A 19,543-nucleotide genomic window follows, 5' to 3' on the forward strand; every position below is an offset into this window, starting at 1 on the left:
CACAGCACAATGCAGACTGCCCAGGTGGGAAGCAATCTTAACATTTGTGCCATACAGCAGTTGTGCCACTGCCATGTCTGCCGAAAGAACCTGTGAGGCAGATTTTTGTATGGGTTTTTTGTTGTTGTTTTGGTTTTGCATTATTAGGTTTGTTTTTTTAACAGGTGCAAAATTGTTGGCACAAAATTGCAGCTGTAAAAAAAAAAACCATGAAAAGGAAGTCGGAGGGGAAAAATGCTGGTGTAAGATTTGCAGTATCTTCTAACCTGCAAAACACACTTTGGGAACCACTTTACATATGGAGAAAAGATGGACTTTTAGATCACAATCAAATATCCCTGTTTGGTCTAGGCAGAATCCCTGCCTTTGAACCCTCGCCTCTTGTCATGCTTACATAAGGTCTCTCGCAATATTTGAAGGCAGAACATCCCCTGCCACATTCATAGTCCCCATTCCGGTCTTCTTCCTTGTTACAAGCACCATGACCTGCACGGTCCTCTTCAGGCTTGGCCGGCAAGCCCGTCTGTTCGCCAAAATTGCCAGGGGTTTCCTCTTGGAGGTCGTGTCAGTCTTCTGGGTGAGCCTGTAGCACCGGGGATAATTGCTGAAACATTCAAAAGTGTCAGTGCAATTTCTGCAGGATCCACGGTGGTCGGTGAAAGCGGTGGAGAACCTCATGGAAGCCCTGCCATCCCGGGTGTGGAAGGATTGGAGAGTGATGACCCTGGGCCTGCTGCAACAGAAGACTGCACAGACGGCCTGCAACAGTGACAAGTCTTTGGACAGGAACTTCTGGAAGTTGGGCTTGAAGAACAGATAAACCAGAGGGTTGTAGGTTGCTGAGGACTTGGCGAATACAGCAGAGAGGGCAAAAGCCAGGACTGGCACCTGGCTGGCATCGCCAAATGCTGCCCACATAGCAACAATGGCATAAGGGGTCCAAGCAGCCAGAAAGCCAATGCACACAGAAACACTGAGCTAGGAGAGAGAGGGAGGGGGGGAGAGAGAGAGAGAGAGAGAGAAAGAGACAAGAACCAATACGAAACTATTATTCCCTGAGGGTACATTCCCTCCAAGTACTAGGTAGAGGTACCCAATCTGGATCCTGTTGACTTTTTTTTTACCTAGTACACCAGCTAAAATTATCTCTAGCTTTGTTAATTTAAAAAAATGTCGACTTTCTCTACACTTCCACTTCCCAAGGAAACTGAGTCGTTTGGCCTAAGGATGGGTACGATTGTGACATACCGCTGGATTTTATATTTCCAAAAATGAGAGGATCAGCCATTGTTTGTTTCTTAAGAACATAAGAAGAGCCCTGCAGGATCAGACCAAGGGTCCATCTAGTCCAGCATTCTCTTCATACCGTGACCAACCAGCTGTTGATGGGGAACCCACAAGCAGGACACAAGTGCAACAGCACCCTCCCACCCATGTTCCCCAGCAACTGGTGTACATAGGCACACTGCCTCTGATACTGGAGGTAGCACATAGCCATCAGGACTAGTAGCCATTGATAGCCTTCTCCTTCAGGAATTTGTCTAACCCCCTTTTACAGCTATCCAAATTGGTGGCCATCACTACATCCTGTGGTAGCGAGTTCCATAGTTTAACTGTGCACTTTGTGAAGAAGTACTTCCTTTTATCTGTTCTGAATCTCCCACCAATCAACTTCCTTGGATGACCCCAGGTTCTAGTATAGAAAAATGTCTCCTTATCCACATTCTTCACAGCATGCATAATTTTGTAGACATCTATAATGTCTCCCCTTACCCTCCTTTTTTCCAAGATAAACAATCCCAGCTGTTGTAACCTTCTCTCATAGGGGAGATGCTCCAGCCCCTTGATTATTTTAATTGCCCCTTTCCGGACTACAATATCTTTTTTTAGGTGTGGTGACCAGAACTGTACACAATATTCCAAGTGTGGTCGCACCATAGATTTGTATATGGGCAGTATGATATTGGCAGTTTTATTCTCAATTCCTTTTCTAATTATGCCTGACATGAAGTTTGCCTTTTTTACAGTGGCCGCACACTGGGTTGACATTTTCATCGAGCTGTTCACCACAACCCCAAGATCTCTTTCTTGGTTGGTCACAGCTAGCTCAGATCCCATCAGGTTATACCTGAAGTTGGGATTTTTTTGTCCCAATGTGCATCACTTTATACTTGCTTACATTGAACTGCATTTGCCATTTGGATGCCCATTCTCCCAGTTTGGAGAGATCTTTTGAGCTCTTCACAATCCCTTTTTGTTTTAACCACTCTAAATAATTTGCTGTCATCTGCAAACTTGGCCACTTCACTGCTCACTCCTAATTCCAGATCATTTATGAACAGGTTGAAAAGCATTGGTCCTAATACAGATCCCTGTGGGACCCCACTATTGACTTCCCTCCATTGGGAGAATTTACCATTTATTCCTACTCTTTGCTTTCTGTTCTTTTACCAGTTACTGATCCATAAGAGGACCTGTCCCCTTAGTCCATGACTGCTAAGTTTGCTCAGGAGACTTTGTCAAAAGCCTTTTGGAAGTCCAAGTAAACAATGTCTACCAGATCACCCTTGTCTACATGTTTATTGACACTCTCAAAGAACTCTAAAAGGTTAGTGAGACAGGACTTACCTTTGCAGAAGCCATGCTGATTCTTTTTCAGCAGGGCTTGTCCTTCTGTATGCTTACTAATTTTATCTTTAATAATGCCTTCAACCAGTTTACCTGGAACAGATGTTAAGGTAACTGGCCTGTAATTTCCCGGATCCCCCCGGATCCCTTTTTTAAAATTGGTGTTACATTGGCCATCTTCCAGTCCTCTGGTATAGAGGCTGATCTTAGGGGCATGTTGCATACATTGGTTAGAAGATCATCAATTACATATCTGAGTTCTTTGAGAACTCTAGGATGGATACCATCTGGGCCTGGTGATTTATTTGCTTTCAGTGTTTCAATAAGGTTGAGAACTTCATCTTTTGTCACCACTATTTGCCTCAGTTCCTCAGACTCTCTTCCTGAAAGCATCAGTTCAGGCACAGGTATATGTCCTATATCTTCTGCAGCAAAGACAGATGAAAAAGAATTCATTCAGCTTCTCTGCAATCTCCTTGTCCTCCTTCAGTACTCCTTTAACTCCACTGACAACCAATGGTTCAACTGCCTCCCCAGCTTCTTCTCAGCAACCCTTGGGAAGTCCCCAGGTGCAACCTGAAACCATCTCAGTACTCAGTAGTGCCCAACTTGAATGTCCTCCCGCTTTCCATCTTAAGACTGTAACCAAAAGCAGACTCCAACACTTGGACATCAGCCACTTTCCCCTTCTCCTCTCTCCCTAACCCTTTTGCTTTTTCTACCATCTTGCCTAATGAAGACTTCTGGAGAACTCAAAAGCTTGCACAGTATTTTGTGATCTTTGAGTGGTCTTAATAAAGGTATCATGGGCATATGGATTCTGGACATTTTCTTTTGGAATATGGAAGTGGTAGAGCCTGCCCATATCTCATGCTAAGACTCAGCCACTGTCAAGTTTGACTCAGATTAGTTATTTGGTTAAATACAGCATACATATACTATCTGGCTGTGAGTTGAGCTTTGTGACATGTCAGTACCGAACTGGAAGGACTTGCAACCTCAGCTGTACATTGGGTCAGAGCTACATTACAGATTTGTATCGGTTTTACATGGATTTAATTTTCATGGTTTCCCCAAAGAATACAGGGAACTGTAGTGTGATGAGAGTGCTGAGAGCTCTCTGTAAATCATTCACAGCCTCCTTCCAGAACTCCATTTCCCAGAGTTCCCTAGGGAAGATACCTATTAACCCAACTTTAGATATGCTGTGTAGATATGTCCAAGGAGATGCTAGTTCCACACTAATCTGTTGCAGTTTATACCAGAGAAAGGGAATCACCCCATATCAGCCCTATTTGTTCTGTGGCTATAAAATGAGTGTGTGTGTGTGTAGTGGGGGGGAGACAGCAGTTCCTGCTTCTTTAAGGAACCCCTCCAGTATGTTTCTTTTATGTGTATCCAGTTTAGTACTACACTGCTGCATGTGTGTGTGTGGATTAGGGCTGTGCATGGACCCAACAATCCGACTCAGAAGCTGCTTCAGGACTTCCGAGGTGGGCCCAATTCAGCTCGGGCTGATTCGGGGTGGGTGGGGACTCATCTCAGCCTATGAAGCTGAAGCAGGATTCAGACATCTGAATCCCACTTCGCTCCCCTCCCACGCCACCTAGCCCCCCCAACACGCCGCCCAGCCCCCAACTCCTTACTTGGGCTCTTGTTCGAGGCGGGGGGGAGCCACCACCGGTGCTTCTGGGGAGCCGCCAGGGAAGGCACTGCCCACTGCAGTCTGCCAACCGCCTGTTCTGCCCTCTTTGCAAGGAGGGAAGAACAGGTGATTGCTGGGAGGCACCGGCCGCCTATCAAGCCTGCAGAGCCTCCTTCCTTGCATAGAAGGAGACCATGCAGGTTGGACAGGCACAAGGGCAGGAGTCTCCCTCCAGCTGTGCCCTCTCCCTAGGGATGGCGGAGAAATCCGCCATGGACTCCAATGAGGCCGGATTCTTTGGAAAAATATTTATGCAGCCAATCATGGCCAAGGGCAGGGACGCAAATGGCATTCCCTATGCCATTTGCATCCCTGCTCTTTGCTGTGATAGGCTATGTAAATATTTACATAGCCAATCACGGCCAACGGCAGGGATGCAAATGATGTCCCCTACACCAGATGCCATTTTGTTCCGCAGCCTGGCAGCGGATGGCTGCGGAATGAAGACGGCGACCTGGACCAGCCGCCGCCAGGTAAGTTCCGTCCTGGGGGGATTTCGGGAGGTGGCGGGGGGGTAGTCCGTTCCGCCACGGACTCCAGGGGGTCATCATGGCATTATTACGTAGCCAATCACAGCCAATGGCAGGGACGCAAATGACCCTTGTGTCCCTGATCTTTGCTGTGATAGGCTACATAAATATTTACGTGGCCAATCACGGCCAATGGCAGGGATACAGATGGCGTCCCCTACACCGGACACCATTTGCATCCGGCAGCCGGCCGGTCTGTGGAATCCCTGCAGAGCGGAGCCAGCCGCGGAGGATTCCGGGGGGAGGACCGGATCGCCTCCTCCCGCCTGCAGACCCCCCCACGGACCCCAGGTAAGAGGATACGTACATCCCTACCTCTCCCTTCCTTGCAAGGGGGGGAGGGCGCTCAGTTGGAGGACGACTCCTGCCTCTGCTTAAGCATTCATAGGCTCCCTGCTTGCGAGAAGCCCGTGAAGGCCTGAGTTAGGCCAGTCGCGGCAGCTTGCAATGAGGATGGACTGCCACCGGTGCCACTGGGGGAGCCACTGCCATCACCAGCTCCTGGGCCCTCTGGGTGCCTGCCGGCAGTGTCTAATTGTTCTGGGGAATGGGGGGAGCCATTTTAAAAATGGCTCCCCCCTACGGAACAACAAGATGGCTGCTCGTGCACACCCAGAGGACCCAGGTAAGGAGCGGGGGGCTGGGTGGCGGTGTGGCAGCCGGGACCCTGGATCGCACCGAAGCGCTTCAGGGCGACCCAATTTGCTTTGGGCCACCTCGTGCCCCCTCTGCCTCAACTGGGAGGCGGCCTGAAGCAGCCTGAAGCACCCTGCTTCGACTAGGAACTCGGGCTTCTGGCCAAAGCAGTGCACGGCCCTAGTGTGGATGAGACATTAGAAGGGTCTCCTTTCTGGAGTAATGTACCGAACAGAGAAAAATGAGCTCCCTGAACTCAGGGACCCCATGAGTCCTATGTATGGGAAATGGGCTCCTCTTTAGCAGTCTTACCCTAAAAACCAGGAAACCATTGGAGCTAAGAAGTCCTGGGTGAGTGAACACCATCATCATGCCATTATTCTGCAGTCGGGAGATCTGGCTGCCAAGAAAAATTCATAAATATTTACCTCGCTTTTGAAGCGAAGCGACATATTGCAGCTCAGGATAATATTCCATGTGTGTGTGTATTAATTGCATTAGTCCGTAATTAATGAGTTAATTAACTGAATCGGTGAATCGGTTAGTGCACCCAGCCAGATTATAAACGCGCCTTGGAGTTCCTCTTCTCTTTAGATAAGCAGCCCTCGATCTACCAGTGACAAAAATGCTTGCGAGTCAGGAGGCTAAGGCGTATGCAGTTAAATTAAGTTGTCAAGTCATGACAGACAGCCATGCAATGGGAGTGAGCAAATCACCCCATTGTAATGGAACTCCGTTACATTTTACCTTTGCCTGCTGCAACGCACACATCATATTCCCCCCCACCCACCCATATGGCATACAGGAAATATGTGCGGGAGAAGCCATTTTTTAAAAGTACTCAGTTCTGAAGATTCTTCATACTTAGTTCCCCAGGGGTTCTGGATCAGCACAAGGAAGGACCAGTGGCTACATTTATACTTGCCATGGGGATGCCATTGCAATCAGCCACCCTATGCCAGCCGTAATATTTAGAATGGTTTACCAAGCAGATGGAAGTCTATGTGCAAACACTTGCTCTAGGCACTGTTTATGCACGCAGGTGCAGCAGCATGCACACCACTTTCTGCAGCTCCTGCTGTTTTCTGGATCAACATCAAGCTCTTCATAAAATAATTAAAAAATACTTACGAGAATAGTTTTACCTCTGTCTTGATTCTGATGGTCCATCTCACCACACCACCAATGCTTGCTCATTTATGTTCTCAGTTATTTATGCCTTGTGTTTTCCAGGACATTCTGTGTATTCTTCCTACTCTCCAGACACAATCAGTTTAAAATAGGGCTGTGCCGGGACCCCCCCCCATCCGACTCAGAAGCTGCTTTGCAGCTTCTGAGGTGGGCCTGATCCAGCTTGGGCAGATTCGCCCCCCCCCCCGACCCTCCTTGGCCCTGAACCCAAAGCGGGGTTCGGATGTTGAACCCCGCTTCAGGTTACCCCCGACATCCCCCCTCACCTTGCCACCACCGCCACCTCCTCTGCCGCCACTGCCGTCCTCGCCGCCTTCTCCACCGCCATCCTCACCGCTGCCAACTGCTGAGGCCTGGACATGGACGGTGACTCTTACTGCAGGGAGTCACCATTTTTTAAATGGTATCTCCCTGCAGTAAGAGTTGCCATGCATCTCCAGGCCTCAGCAGTTGGTGGTGGCGAGGGTGGTGGCAGTGAGGGTGGCGGCGGCGGTAGTGAGGGCGGTGGTGGTGAGGACGGCGGTGGCGAGGACAGCAATGGCGAGGACAGTGATGGTGGCGGCGGCTCAGGTAAGGACCTGGAGGTGCTGGGGGGGCTGGGCCAGGGGGGCTGAAGCTCTGAAGCGCACCAAGCGCTTCGGAGAGCTCCAACCTGCTCCGAGTTGCTTTGTGCCCCCTCCACTTTGCCTTGGAAGGGGCACAAAGTGACCCAAAGCAGCCTGCTTCGACTCGGGGTTCAGGCCTCGGGCCGAAGTGGTGCACAGCCCCAGTTTAAAAGTTAATCAGTATCTTATGCAGCAGAGTTGTGGTTACTCAGCTCTGGTGATGACAATAACAACGCAGAAATGGGACAAAAAGAATGTAACTTTGGGGAAATGAGCAAAATCGAACATGACAGAATTGTCCGTTGCTAAATTGAACCCAGGACCTGGTGGGGTTGAAGAAGTCCGATCTTGTAAGTAAGACATTTAGTAGGATCTTGTTCATAGGAAGAAAGTCCTGCAGCTCACTTTCTTCACTTCTCTCTCTCTAACTCATGGCTGCCCGGGAGACCTCATGACATCTTGGATGCTTTGAAAGGGCCTGAACAAAATGGGTTTATTTTAAAAAATGTAAGTCTTGAACCCTCCTTGGCAATTCCATTCTAGCCGAGCAATGAAGAAAGCGATTGTGCTAAGCAATATCAGCTTCCAGGTCTTTGAGGGCCCTTGGGCAAGACACTCTCAAGAACACCCCCCTTCTCTCAGTGAGTCCACCTTCTCACCACCATGGTCACCAGCTGCTCTCGCTCCTCATCCTCTTCCTCATCTTTGCTCCCACTTGCTTGATGGGCAGAGAGCCAGTGAGCAAGGAGGTAGTGCCATCTGCCATTCCTCCCTCTCACCACCACCATTGTCTGGGCCAGAGCGAGAGGCAGGTGAGCAAGCAGGTTGCCATGGTGAAGAGGAGGAGCAGCTCCAGGGGGCTCTTGTCCCTGCGCCCCGGCCAGGGTGTGGCCCTCGGCAGGTGTCCAAGCATGACCACCCTTGACACAAGCCCTGGTGCTAAGTGATCTTTATTTAGCTTTTTTTTTTTTTTTTAAAAAGCTCTCTCTTCTTCACTATGATTTAAAAAGACTTAGTTTAATAAGGGCTTCCTAAAGGGTATTCAGGATATATCCATGTTTTACACACACACAAAAAGAAAAAGAAAAGGCTGTTAATCTTTCTTGATTACACTCTTTTTGGTAAAACGTATTTAGGTCCAGATCAGAAAGGGAAGCTGCCAAACCTGGTCTGGGACTGACAGGGTGGTCCCAGGCCTTAAAGCCATTCTTCCCGATGCCTGGCACTCGTTTGGGGCCATCCAAGCGATCCAGAAATCCAGTGATGGGAACTAGAAGGAAATCATCCTTGCTAGCAAGCTCAGACAGTGTAGGCTTGGACCGAGTGGGTTTCGTTTTGTTTTACTCCTGTGCAAATGCATGAGGGTGTCTAAAGACTGGAGAAAAGCGGTTCAAAAGCTACATTTATTTATTTATTTATTTGATTGATTGATTGATTTTTATCCTGCCTAACTCACAAAGAGCCCAGGGCAGCTAACAACCTATATAAAATACAATATACCCACATAAACAACATTAAACTAATCACTCTAAAATCACAAATATATAATACAATATAATAAACCCATCAACAAAATCAATCTATCAATAAAAAACAAACAAACGGAGCTTGTACAAGCTTCCAAAAGCTTGCACAAATAAATAGGTCTTTAACTGGCGCCTCAATGACTACAGCATGGGATACAGCCAAAACTTTACAAGCTGGGGAGCCGCCATCGAAAAGGCCTTGCTGCGTGTGGTAGCCCCATGGGCCACATTCCACAAGGGCACCACAAGCAAAGCCTTCCTGGTTGCTCTTAAATCTGGGGATGGTTGGTACTGGTGATAACACACCCATCTATGCCCCCATTCCCTCCCAACCCAGTTCCTTTACCTTGACAATCAGGCTGTGGACACTGTTGGTTTTGCTCCGTGGTGACGTGTGCTGCTTCACTGCTCTCCTGGACACCTTCACAGTCCAAAGGATGAGGGAGTAAGAGATGAGGATCAGGATGCAGGGGATGATGTAACAGAAGACAAAGAGGGCCATTATGTAGAATTTTGCTTCTCTGGTGGAAGCTTTCCACTTGATGCAGCAAGCTGTCCCATAGGGCTCTGGTCCATAACTGCCCCAGTCAGCCAGAGGAGCCAGTGCGAAGATGAGAGAATAAACCCAGACACATGCTAGCAGTGCAGCAGCATATGTGGGAGAGAACCTATTGCCTACAGGGTTGAGAGAAAGAGAGAGAGAGAGAGAGAGAATCATTCCTAGTCAGAACTTTTCCCAAGATGATCTATTACTTATCCTGCAAATCTGAAATATGAACGGACCACTTATGTTGACATTAGGGGTCAACAGGCCAGGCCAGACTTTTATTCTGCAGTCACACTCCCTTGTTCACAGAACTTTACTGGGTGGGGAGTCCAGATGGATTGGCTATGTTAGCACTAGGAATGCTCTGTCTGGAAGCACCCTCGGTCTCTTGCACTGTTAACAGTTGTGAGAGTTTTAGCAAGTGGCATTTATTCAAACCCCAGCTGCACCATGATGCTATGAGCACTGGCTGAAATGTCCTCTGTTGAAGGTATAGGACCCCCCATGTCCCCATTAGGGACACAGGATAGGGTAGGATAGGACCCCTATGTCCCCATAGGATAGGATAGGACCCTTATGTCCCCATGAGGAACATAGGAAAGGGCATGCATCTCTGAAAAAGAGGACAAAAGGCCAATTTACATAAATTTGGCATATGCTAATATATATTTGCGCAGAACCAATGGGGCCACTGAGCTTATGCATTTGAAGTAGCACAGTTCAACAGATGATTTGGATCCTGTTCCAAATTTATGCCCAGATGATCCACATCCTGTTCCAAATGCATTTTCTGTTCAATAAATTATCTCCATTCTGTTCAATCATTCACATCATTATCCTCCCTAATCAAATTAAATTCATGAATAAAGTAAGCAGGACAAACCTCTGCATGTCTACTCAGAAGTAAGCATGAGTGAATCACCCAGCAGCACTTTTAAATAGCATCCCAAATACCAAGCTTCTGCATTTCTACTTGGATGTAAGCAGGACAAGCCACTGCATGTCTACAATGCCTGTCTTCTTATAAACAGGACTGAACCACTCAGCAGCACTTTCAAATCCCATTGCCAAACCTCTGTATGTCTACTCAGAAGTAAGCAGGGCAATCCTCTGAAGGACATTTCTCAAAAGTAAGCAGGACTGAATCATTCAACAGCTTCCTCACTAGGCTCTGCCCCATCTCCCTGACAGGGAAAAATTCTTATCTCTGATCAGCAGCTTATCGAAGATAAGAGCTTTATCCTGCTGTGTGCACTGGGAAAGGAAGCCTTTAGAGTACCAAACCTCTGTACCAAAGTACCAAAGAAGGAAATGGAAACAACATCATTTCCCTCCCTATCCAGAGGTATTAAAAGTTTCGGTTCACGCCATGTGTGTTGCACTCCCCATGAAAGACCAAGTGTGCAGTCTGGGAGTCCTCCTGGACTCTGAGCTAACTGGGGAAGCCAGGTGGCTGCAGTGTCCAGGAGTGTTTTTTACCAGCTTAGGCTGGTATGCTAACTGTGGCCCTATCTGGAGAGGATGGACCTTTCCTCAGTTATCCACGCACTAGTCACATCCAGGCTGGACTACTGTAATGCGCTATACGTGGGGCAGCCTTTGAAGATGGTTCAGAAACTCCAGCTTGTGCAGAATGTGGCCACCCGAGTATTGGCAGGGGCGAGGCGATTCGATCATATAACACCTGTACTGCACCAGCTGCGCTGGTTACCAGTGTATTTCTAAACCCAATTCAAAGTGCTGGTTTTGACCTTTAAAGCCTTAAACAGTTTGGGACCAAATTACTTGAAGGATCGCCTACACCCATATCAGCCTGCCTGCCCTTTAAGTTCGGAGAGAGAGGCTCTTCTCATTTGCCCACCCATGAGAGCAGTCAGGTGGGTGACCACTCGTGAGAGGGCCTTCTCTGCAGTGGCCCCACAGCCACAGCTTTGGAACAAGCTGCCATCAGAGGTCCGCCATGCTCCCTCACTGCAGACTTTTAAGAAGGCCTTGAAAACATATTATTTTACCTTGGCCTTCTCTTGATATGACTGCTGCTGTTGTTGTTACTGCTCTTAACGTCGTTGTTGGTTTTACTGTTGGTTTTTATCGTTTTTATGTTTTTACCACTTTTAATATTTTAACTGTTTTAATGTATTTTATTGAAGCCACCTTGGGAGGGCTTCTGCCCTGAAAGGCAGCCAAGAAATATCATAAATAAATAATAAATAAATAAATAAATAAATAAATTGTGGCAGGCAAGCCAGATTGGATCAGCTCCTGGCTTGCTTTTCATTGGCTTAATTATGTTTAAATAAAAAAAAAGAAACATCATCACTGCTCATTCTTTTTGTCCAGTACCAGACAGATCAAAACTGGTCAGTTTAACATGGAAATGCCAGGGATTGAACCTGGGACCTTTTGTATGCAAAGCATGTGCTCTACCACTGAGCTGTGGTCCTCCCCCATAAGGCTGAAAGTTTGGCCACATTTGATCTTTAAAAATTCCAGACGTATAGGTTCAGAGGAAACACTGCAGATACATTAAGTGCATCCTATGGAAGTTTGCTTTTGTTGAGTGAATATTACAAAAGAAGGCCATTGCTTTCATTAACAGGAGAGAAGAGACCTCGAAGGTGCACAAAGAACAATATATTATGGTCCAATGCATTTCCATTGCTTTCTTTATGGATGCTAACAATGGAGAAACATTTAAGAGCAGATTCATGTATTACACATCTGCAGGTGAGATTTGTGAGCTTCTGAAGTCATTTGAAGGCTAGTGCATATTGGTGCAGGTAAGATCTATGCGTCTCACTTCACACATCTCCAGAGAAGTGGTGAAAGCAAAAGTGTGAGTCATTTAAAGTTGACGTCCTACACTGCATACTTTGGAAACATTCTTGAATAATACAACATCTATTGTTATATGGAGAAAAGGGAACCAAAATGATTGAGGGGCTGAAGCAACTCCCCTTTGAGGAAAGGTTACTGTTAACTTAGAAAAAAGTCAAGTAGGGAGATATGATAGAGGTGTACAACATTATACATGGTGTGGGGAAAGTAAATAGGGAGAAGTGTTTTTCCTTCTCTCATATGGGTCATAAAGTGACTCTCTCCCCCTCTCTCGTGGTCATTCTATGAAGCTAAATGGTGGGAGATTCAGGACAGTTAAAGGAAGTACTTCTTTACACAGCACACAGTTAAACTATGGAATTCACTACCACAAGATATAGTGATGGCCACCAAGTTTATCATCTTTAACAGGGATTTAGACGAATCCACGGAGGACAAGGATCTTAATGGCTATGAGTCATGATAGCTATATACTACCTCTAGTATCAGAGGCAGTATGCCTCTGTATGCCAGTTGCTGGGGAACATGAGCAGGAAGATGCCATTGCACACATGTCCTACTTGTGGGCTTCCCATAGGCATTTGATTGGCCACTGTGCAAACAGAATGCTGGATTGGATTGCCTTTGTTCTGATCCAGCAGGGCTCTTCTTATGTTCTTATCATTGGGTGAACACCTGAGTTATTTTATACTGTTTCTATGTTTGTTTTGTTAATGCGTCTGAGAGTACCAAACCAACCCCCCAAAATCAAAGTATAGATTTTTAAAACTGATTTTCTTTCTCTGCTTCTTTGTAAAATTGGAATCAGCTCTTAAAACCTGACGATAAAACCTGATGCGCCCCAGTTTGATGCATGTTTGTTTGCTGAAAAGTGAGTCCCTCTGGTTTTGGTGAAACAAATGCCGTGTTTAGTCAATCAGGTTGCATGGATAACGAATGCATTGGGGGCAACATGTCACCTTCTGCCCATGATCAGGCTCTGTAAAGCAGGATCTCATCCTAAACAATTTTGGGGGTGGGAGGAAGTAAATGCAATAGGTACTGTCAGCCCAGAGGCTCAATACCCCCCCCACCGCCTTTTTTGCAGGAATAGGACTATGCAAGGGATCCCACATACATAAGCTTTATGTGCAAAGATTCTGTGCAGGAGTTCAGATGAGCAACTGCAGTTAGGGGCACAGCTCATAGCCATGACCCCAACATTCATTTATTATCTCTGGAATTTGTTCAACTCAACCGAGCTTCACTCTAAAGCTAGAATGGGCAACCTGGGGCCCTCCACATATTTTGGCCTACAATTGCCATCATCCCTCACTATTGGCTATGCTGACGAGGGCTGATGGGAATTGTAGGCCAAGACATCTGGAGGGCCACAGGTTGCCCACCCCTGCTCTAAAGGAACTGTGCATAGGATCACAGCTGTAATAGGAAGTAGTTCCATTGACATCAGTGAGCCCATCTTGGGAAATTTCTCTATAAAAATGATGGTTGATTTGGTCAACAGCTCATTTTTAACAGAGGTCATAAGGATGAAAAGCTGGCAATGTTGCCTATAACTCCTTCCCAGACATCTGAAGATACAGGCAAAGGGCTCTTTTAGCTCCTTCCCTGTCCCATGTGAACAGCAAAAGAGTCTTTGGCAGAACCTTCCCATGATGCACTTCCACTGCTTGTCTACATGTTTCTACATGGGAGTGAACAGGTGAGTGTTGCATAAGGAGGGAAGTCAAGCAAAGTTTCAATTCACACACAGCTCAAGAGCCTATTGTCTACTGCATGCTTGATCTACACATGCAGCAGGAGATGGTAAATGTTCCAGGCTGGTAGAATGGACTGTACCAGTTTGGACTATGTGGTGCAAGGGGGTGGGCAGATTCCATTTTTAAATGATTCCCTGCATAAAAAATAAATAAATGCCTGGCAGGCCTGCAAGTAGAAAACTGACACAAGCTGAGCTAGAACCCCTCTCCTGATTAACTGTTTGTTGTTTTATTAACTTGAGGCCTGTTCATGTGGTTGTAGGGGGGCATTGAAAATGGCATCCCCACCTGCAGTCTGAAGTGGTCTTGTCTACTTTATCAGCTCAGGATTCGACCAACTCCTTCTGCAGCATGTACAAGGTAGGGTAGCCATTTGTGCATCACTCAAAAAAGAAGACAAAAGGTGACCAAGTTTTGCATAAAATTTGCATGTGCAAATCTGTATAATGTAGAGATGGACATTTAGAATGAACTAATACAACTGAAATAGAAATATGATGTATTTCCTCGTAGTGGAGAAGACTGTCCAGGTGTTGACTGTTGACGGGCAACTTCAAGGCCTCTGCTTGCGTTTCTTATAGTTCTTTATCCTTAAGCCAGACTTGAAGGGGGCAGCCATTCAAATACAGGACCCCTTCAAGCATATAACTGTCCTCTGGCAGCCCTTGAAATGCCAGGCTGTCCTCTGTAAGGTAGGACACTTGACCATCCTAGGACAAGGCCTCATGATGAACATCTAGAGTAGGGGTAGGTGATCCAATGCCCACCAGATGTTTTGGACTGCAACTTCCACAATCCTGACCATTGGCCATGGGGGTTGAGGCTGATGGGAGTTGTAGTCAAAATAACTGGAGGGCACCAGATTGCCTACTGTGAATCTAGAGGAATGGCAGAAGGGGTGGTCATGAGAAATGAAGAGGCCCGCTGGATCAGACCAAGGGTCCATCGAGTCCAGCATTCTGTTTGCACAGTGGCCAACCAGCTGTCGACCAGGGACCCACAAGCAGGGCATGAGTGCAACCGCACCCTCCCACCCATGTTCCCCAGTAACTGGTGTACATAGGCTCACTGCCTCTGGTACTGGAGGTCGCACATAGCCATCAAGACTAGTAGCCACTGATAGCCTTCTCCTCCATGAATTTGTCTAACCCCCTTTTAAAGCCATCCAAACCTGGTTTTGGGAGTAGGGATACACTAACAGCCATATTGAGCTCCAGACCACCTGTGGCTTACCTCTAGAACACACTTCTCCAACCGGGTGCCCTCCAGATGTGTTGGACTACAAGTCCCAGCATTCCCTAGCCAGCCATAGCTGTTGTACCGACCCTTCTTAGCTAAGAAGGGTTGATTATTTATTTATTTATTTATTTACTGGGGTGGGTTGTATGTCCATGGTGGTGGTGGAGGATTTTTCCCCCCAGCCTATTCTCTTGGGAGCTGCTTCCCCCTTCCTATTCTCTATCAGTGTCATTATTTGGAATAAGTATTATTTTCAGTTTTCGTTTCTCTGAGAATTGATCTCAGAAAACGATAACTAATGTGCCGCCAAGGGAAAAGATTTGCATTTTAGGTTTCGAGATTTATGTCATCTCTGAATGACCTTTTTCCAAAAAAAAAAAAAAAAAAAGGCTGCTGGAAAGAAATAAGGTGTGTGTGTGAGAGAGAGCACTATTTGCATGCATGGTCTCCTTCCTTGCCTTGTGGAAAGCTGCAGCAAACACTCTGACAAACAGCCCTTTGAGCACGAAACTGCGTATTTACACACACACACAGAGCTGCACTGGCAAATATTTTCAGAAGCCCTTTCAACACGTTACCTTTAATGTCAGGTCTGATAGAATGCTTCAGATGAGAGGGCTGTGTTATCCTCTCAGTATGCGAGAGCAACTTCCATTTGCTTCAAGATGAGCAATCATATGGATGCATCAGTGCCTTGCCTTACAAAGCAACCTGAGCCATATTGATGCTGCCTCTGCTAACAAGGAAACATCTTCTGTCCCTCTGACATGCTTTCATCTGAGCCTTGATGATCAGAAGCGGAAAACAGGCCGCTTGGGAGTCCAGCTGGTGCGCATGGACAATTCGGCAACCCGCCGATCAAGTTCATATTGGCTTTTCCTGTGATACCTGAATAGCAGCACAGTGGTCCTTGTGGAACAGCTGTGCGCTGGGGAAAAGCACTCTCCCCTAGTGGTGTAGTGGAGCCAGGACTCTCAGGACTGCTCCAGTGGCACACTGGCCCACGGGACTAGGCCTGACCTCTCTGTGTTTGGTGGAGCATCAGAAAGGGATGCCAACATGTGTATGTGCAAACTCTTCAAGTCAGTGGGAACCTTCAGAATTGGGTTCTGTTGACATGGAGTTGTATCCAAGGTTACCCTGACTGAAGTCCCATTCATTTCAATGGGTCTACTCTAAATAGTACTAAGATTGGATACAACCCATGGAGAGTTTATGTGTGTAGAGTCCATTGGGAAGGTTTTTATTTTATTTTATTTGTTACATGTACATACCACCTTTTCCTCCAAGGAGCCCGAGGCGGTATACATGATCCTCGTCCTTCTCCTTTTATCCTCCAAACAACCCTGTGAGGCAGGTTAGGCTGAGAGTCAGTGACTGGCCCAAGTCACCCAGTGAGCTTCATGGCCGAGTGGGAACTACAAGCTGGTTCTCCCAAGTCCCAGTCCAACAATCTAACCACTACACCACACTGTTACGGACGTGTATGCGCGTGTATGTGCGTGTGTGTGTGTGTGAGTCTGAACAGCCCTTATGGTAAGTGTTCATCTATATTCACCCTTTGTTGCTGTGGGGTGTAAGAGACCCTTAAGAAACAAAGTAGCCCAGCAAATAGAATTCTACCCCTGATTTCTAGAGTGCCTATTTATATTTAACAGGACGGTGTCATGTTAGGCCATTGGAACAGAAGCACCAAAGCATCCAAGTTGTAGCACCTTTAAAGACAAACAAATATATTGAGGCACAAGCTTTTGGAGATGATGATGAACATTTCTATACCACCCCATAGCCAAACTCTCTGGGTGGTTTACAAAGATAAAACATTAAAATACAACATGCAAAATTTAAAAACATAAACAAACATACAACAGACAGTATACACAGAGACAACATATTTTTAAAAACAACTTTGAACAATCAGCTAAACCATAAAATGAATCCAGGATCGATTAAAACTCATCACATGCTGCCAAATGCCTGGGAAAATACTAGAGTCCACTTCAATAGATGTGTCAGACAAAGTGGACTCTTGGCCACAAGAGCTTATGCCATAATACATTTTTTGCAGTGCAATCCCATACTTGTCTAGTCAGCAGGAAGCCCCATTAAGTTAAATGGGATTTACTCCCAGGTATTAATATTATTACATGTATGGATGGCAGCCTTAGTCTCTTAGGTGCTACAAGACTCTTGCTGTTTATAATTAAAGAACACTTTGTGGTTGGGTAGCAGTAACCTGGTATTGTCTCCAGGCTGAGAAATACTGAGGACTAGTAGTAAAGAGTAAAAGTGAAAGGTAGTGAGATAATTGATATTGGTTTGAAGACTGTAGCCAAGGGACCAGACACTTGATTTTAAATGTTCAGCCTTTTTTATATACATTTGGCTTGTAGGTTAGGTAAAGCTCTTTTAAAAACCAAGTGTGTGTGTGGGGGGGATTTTGTATATAGAGACATCAAGTGGGAGAAGAACAGACCTTTTATGTAATATCAAATAAACATTTTTTTAATCAGAATTTCTTTCATAAAAATCAGTTTTCACCAGACAAGCTGGAATTTCTTTGCACCCCCTTCCTCCACTGCTTAAATCCTAAACTCTCTGATCTTCTAAAGGCTTAATTAAAACAGACGCACATACAGCCTACATATGTAGGGATAACATTTATCTGAAACTTAAGCAATTAAAGAAATGCTGAGATTAGTCCTTGCCTACAGGGGAAATGCAGAAGTGCATTGCAGAAAAGATAAGCTGGCGAGACCATGAATACTGTGTCCCATCCTCATCAGAGAATAGAAACCAAAATTGCAGAGGGAGGAGATGGCTTATTGGCTGCTGGTTAACAGCTGAAGTTTGTCTTTATCTTTCCTTGCACCTTTTGCAGTAATTCGTGCAAGTATAGAGAGTGGTCCCTTAAGCTCTATGTTGGCTGCATAGCTCGAGTGCCTTAATGTACATTTAGTGTGTGCGTGTGTGTGTGTATATTTTTATATATATATATATATATATATATATATATATATATATATATATATATATATATGAGAAAATTGGCTGTATAAAGGACTGCATGTTGTCTTTCATATGGGCCTTCTTATTTCCTCTGTGAATGGAGTTGCTGGCATAAGAGTTTAGCATTTGTGCTTAATTTGGATGGGGGTGGATTTTTCCAACACTTCCTTTTGACAGGGACTGGGATGGAAGAACCGTAAGGAGATGGACCACCTGTTTATAGGAGCTGGAAGGCTAGTAGTGTAGAGGTGGAAAGAGAGGTGATGTTATTTGTACAGCCTATTTACTGTCCAAACTATGTTACCATCTTGGTCTACTTTGTCCTCAGCACAGCCCTATCAGATAGGATAGGATTATTTCCAATGTACAGATGGAAAACTGAAGCAGGAGAGCAGAGCTGGGCCATTTGCAGCTTTGAGATAGGGTAGCCATTTACACATCCTGCCCCCTCCAGTGAACAAAAGACAACACCAATTTGCATAATATTTGCATATGCTAATTTATATGTAGAGGTGCAAATTTAGAAATAATAAGTATAATTTAAATAGAAACACAATAATCTCACCATAGAGGGTCCTGTGCACCTGCTCAGACTCCTATCCAGTTGCTAACTATGGATTGGCAACTTCAAGGCCCCCTACAGCTCTCCCTTCTTAGGGTTCTTTATCTTTAAACCAGACCTGGATTGGACACCCCTTTAAATAAAGGACATCTTCAAACAGAGGACTGTCCTCTGATAGCACTTCAAATAGAGGACTCTCATCTGTAAAGCTGGCCACCTGGCCACTCCCCCCTTCTATTTAGAGAAGCTGACTGGAATGGCAGTTGAAACTGATTTCAGTACTTGAGATGGAGCAGCGTCCTCCGCTGCACCAGAGAGCAGAAGGCTTAGAGAGCACAGGACAGCTCATACGGCACGCACAGCTCTGTACTCTGACACAGCCTCGCTCTGACTCATGGTGGACACAAACCTGCAGGAGAAAGAGCGGGAAACACAGGGTGGTTTGGGCCATTACAAAAAATGGATGCACAAATGACTTGCATTGCTACTCTTCCCTACGAGCTAAGGGGGGACTTGTATGTCCACAATGGGAGAGCTCCTGACTCCACACTCCAAAAACTTGGCAAGTGTTTTGATCATGTGTGCTCATATGTGTATTATATCTTTTTTGTTGTTTAATAGCTATATGAATGTTTTTGCCATTTCCCCAGTAACATGTTGTTTTAAAAGTTTCCTTGTTGGACAGGATAGCATGCAGAAAGTGAGGGCACAGAAGCTCTGGAGGTCCCAATCTGCCCCCACCCCTGCTTCCCCAGAAGGCCACAACC

General features: G+C 46.0%; 1 protein-coding gene across 1 annotated transcript in view; it reads right to left on the minus strand.

Moving 5' to 3' along the window:
• Nucleotides 1-390: 390 nt before the first annotated feature.
• The window catches only part of LOC146348831 (opsin-5-like), a 40,640-nt gene continuing 21,487 nt past the window's right edge, over nt 391-19,543 (minus strand). The window contains exons 4-5 of the mRNA XM_084848393.1: nt 9,168-9,496; nt 391-978 (exon numbers count right to left, since the gene is read on the minus strand). Coding sequence (XP_084704519.1) covers nt 391-978; nt 9,168-9,496 — 917 coding nt within the window. The remainder of the gene's footprint in view (nt 979-9,167; nt 9,497-19,543) is intronic.

This window comes from Heloderma suspectum, chromosome 4 (genome assembly GCF_057233095.1).
Source record: "Heloderma suspectum isolate Gila_16-S chromosome 4, 16-S_ref, whole genome shotgun sequence".
NCBI lineage: Eukaryota > Metazoa > Chordata > Lepidosauria > Squamata > Helodermatidae > Heloderma > Heloderma suspectum.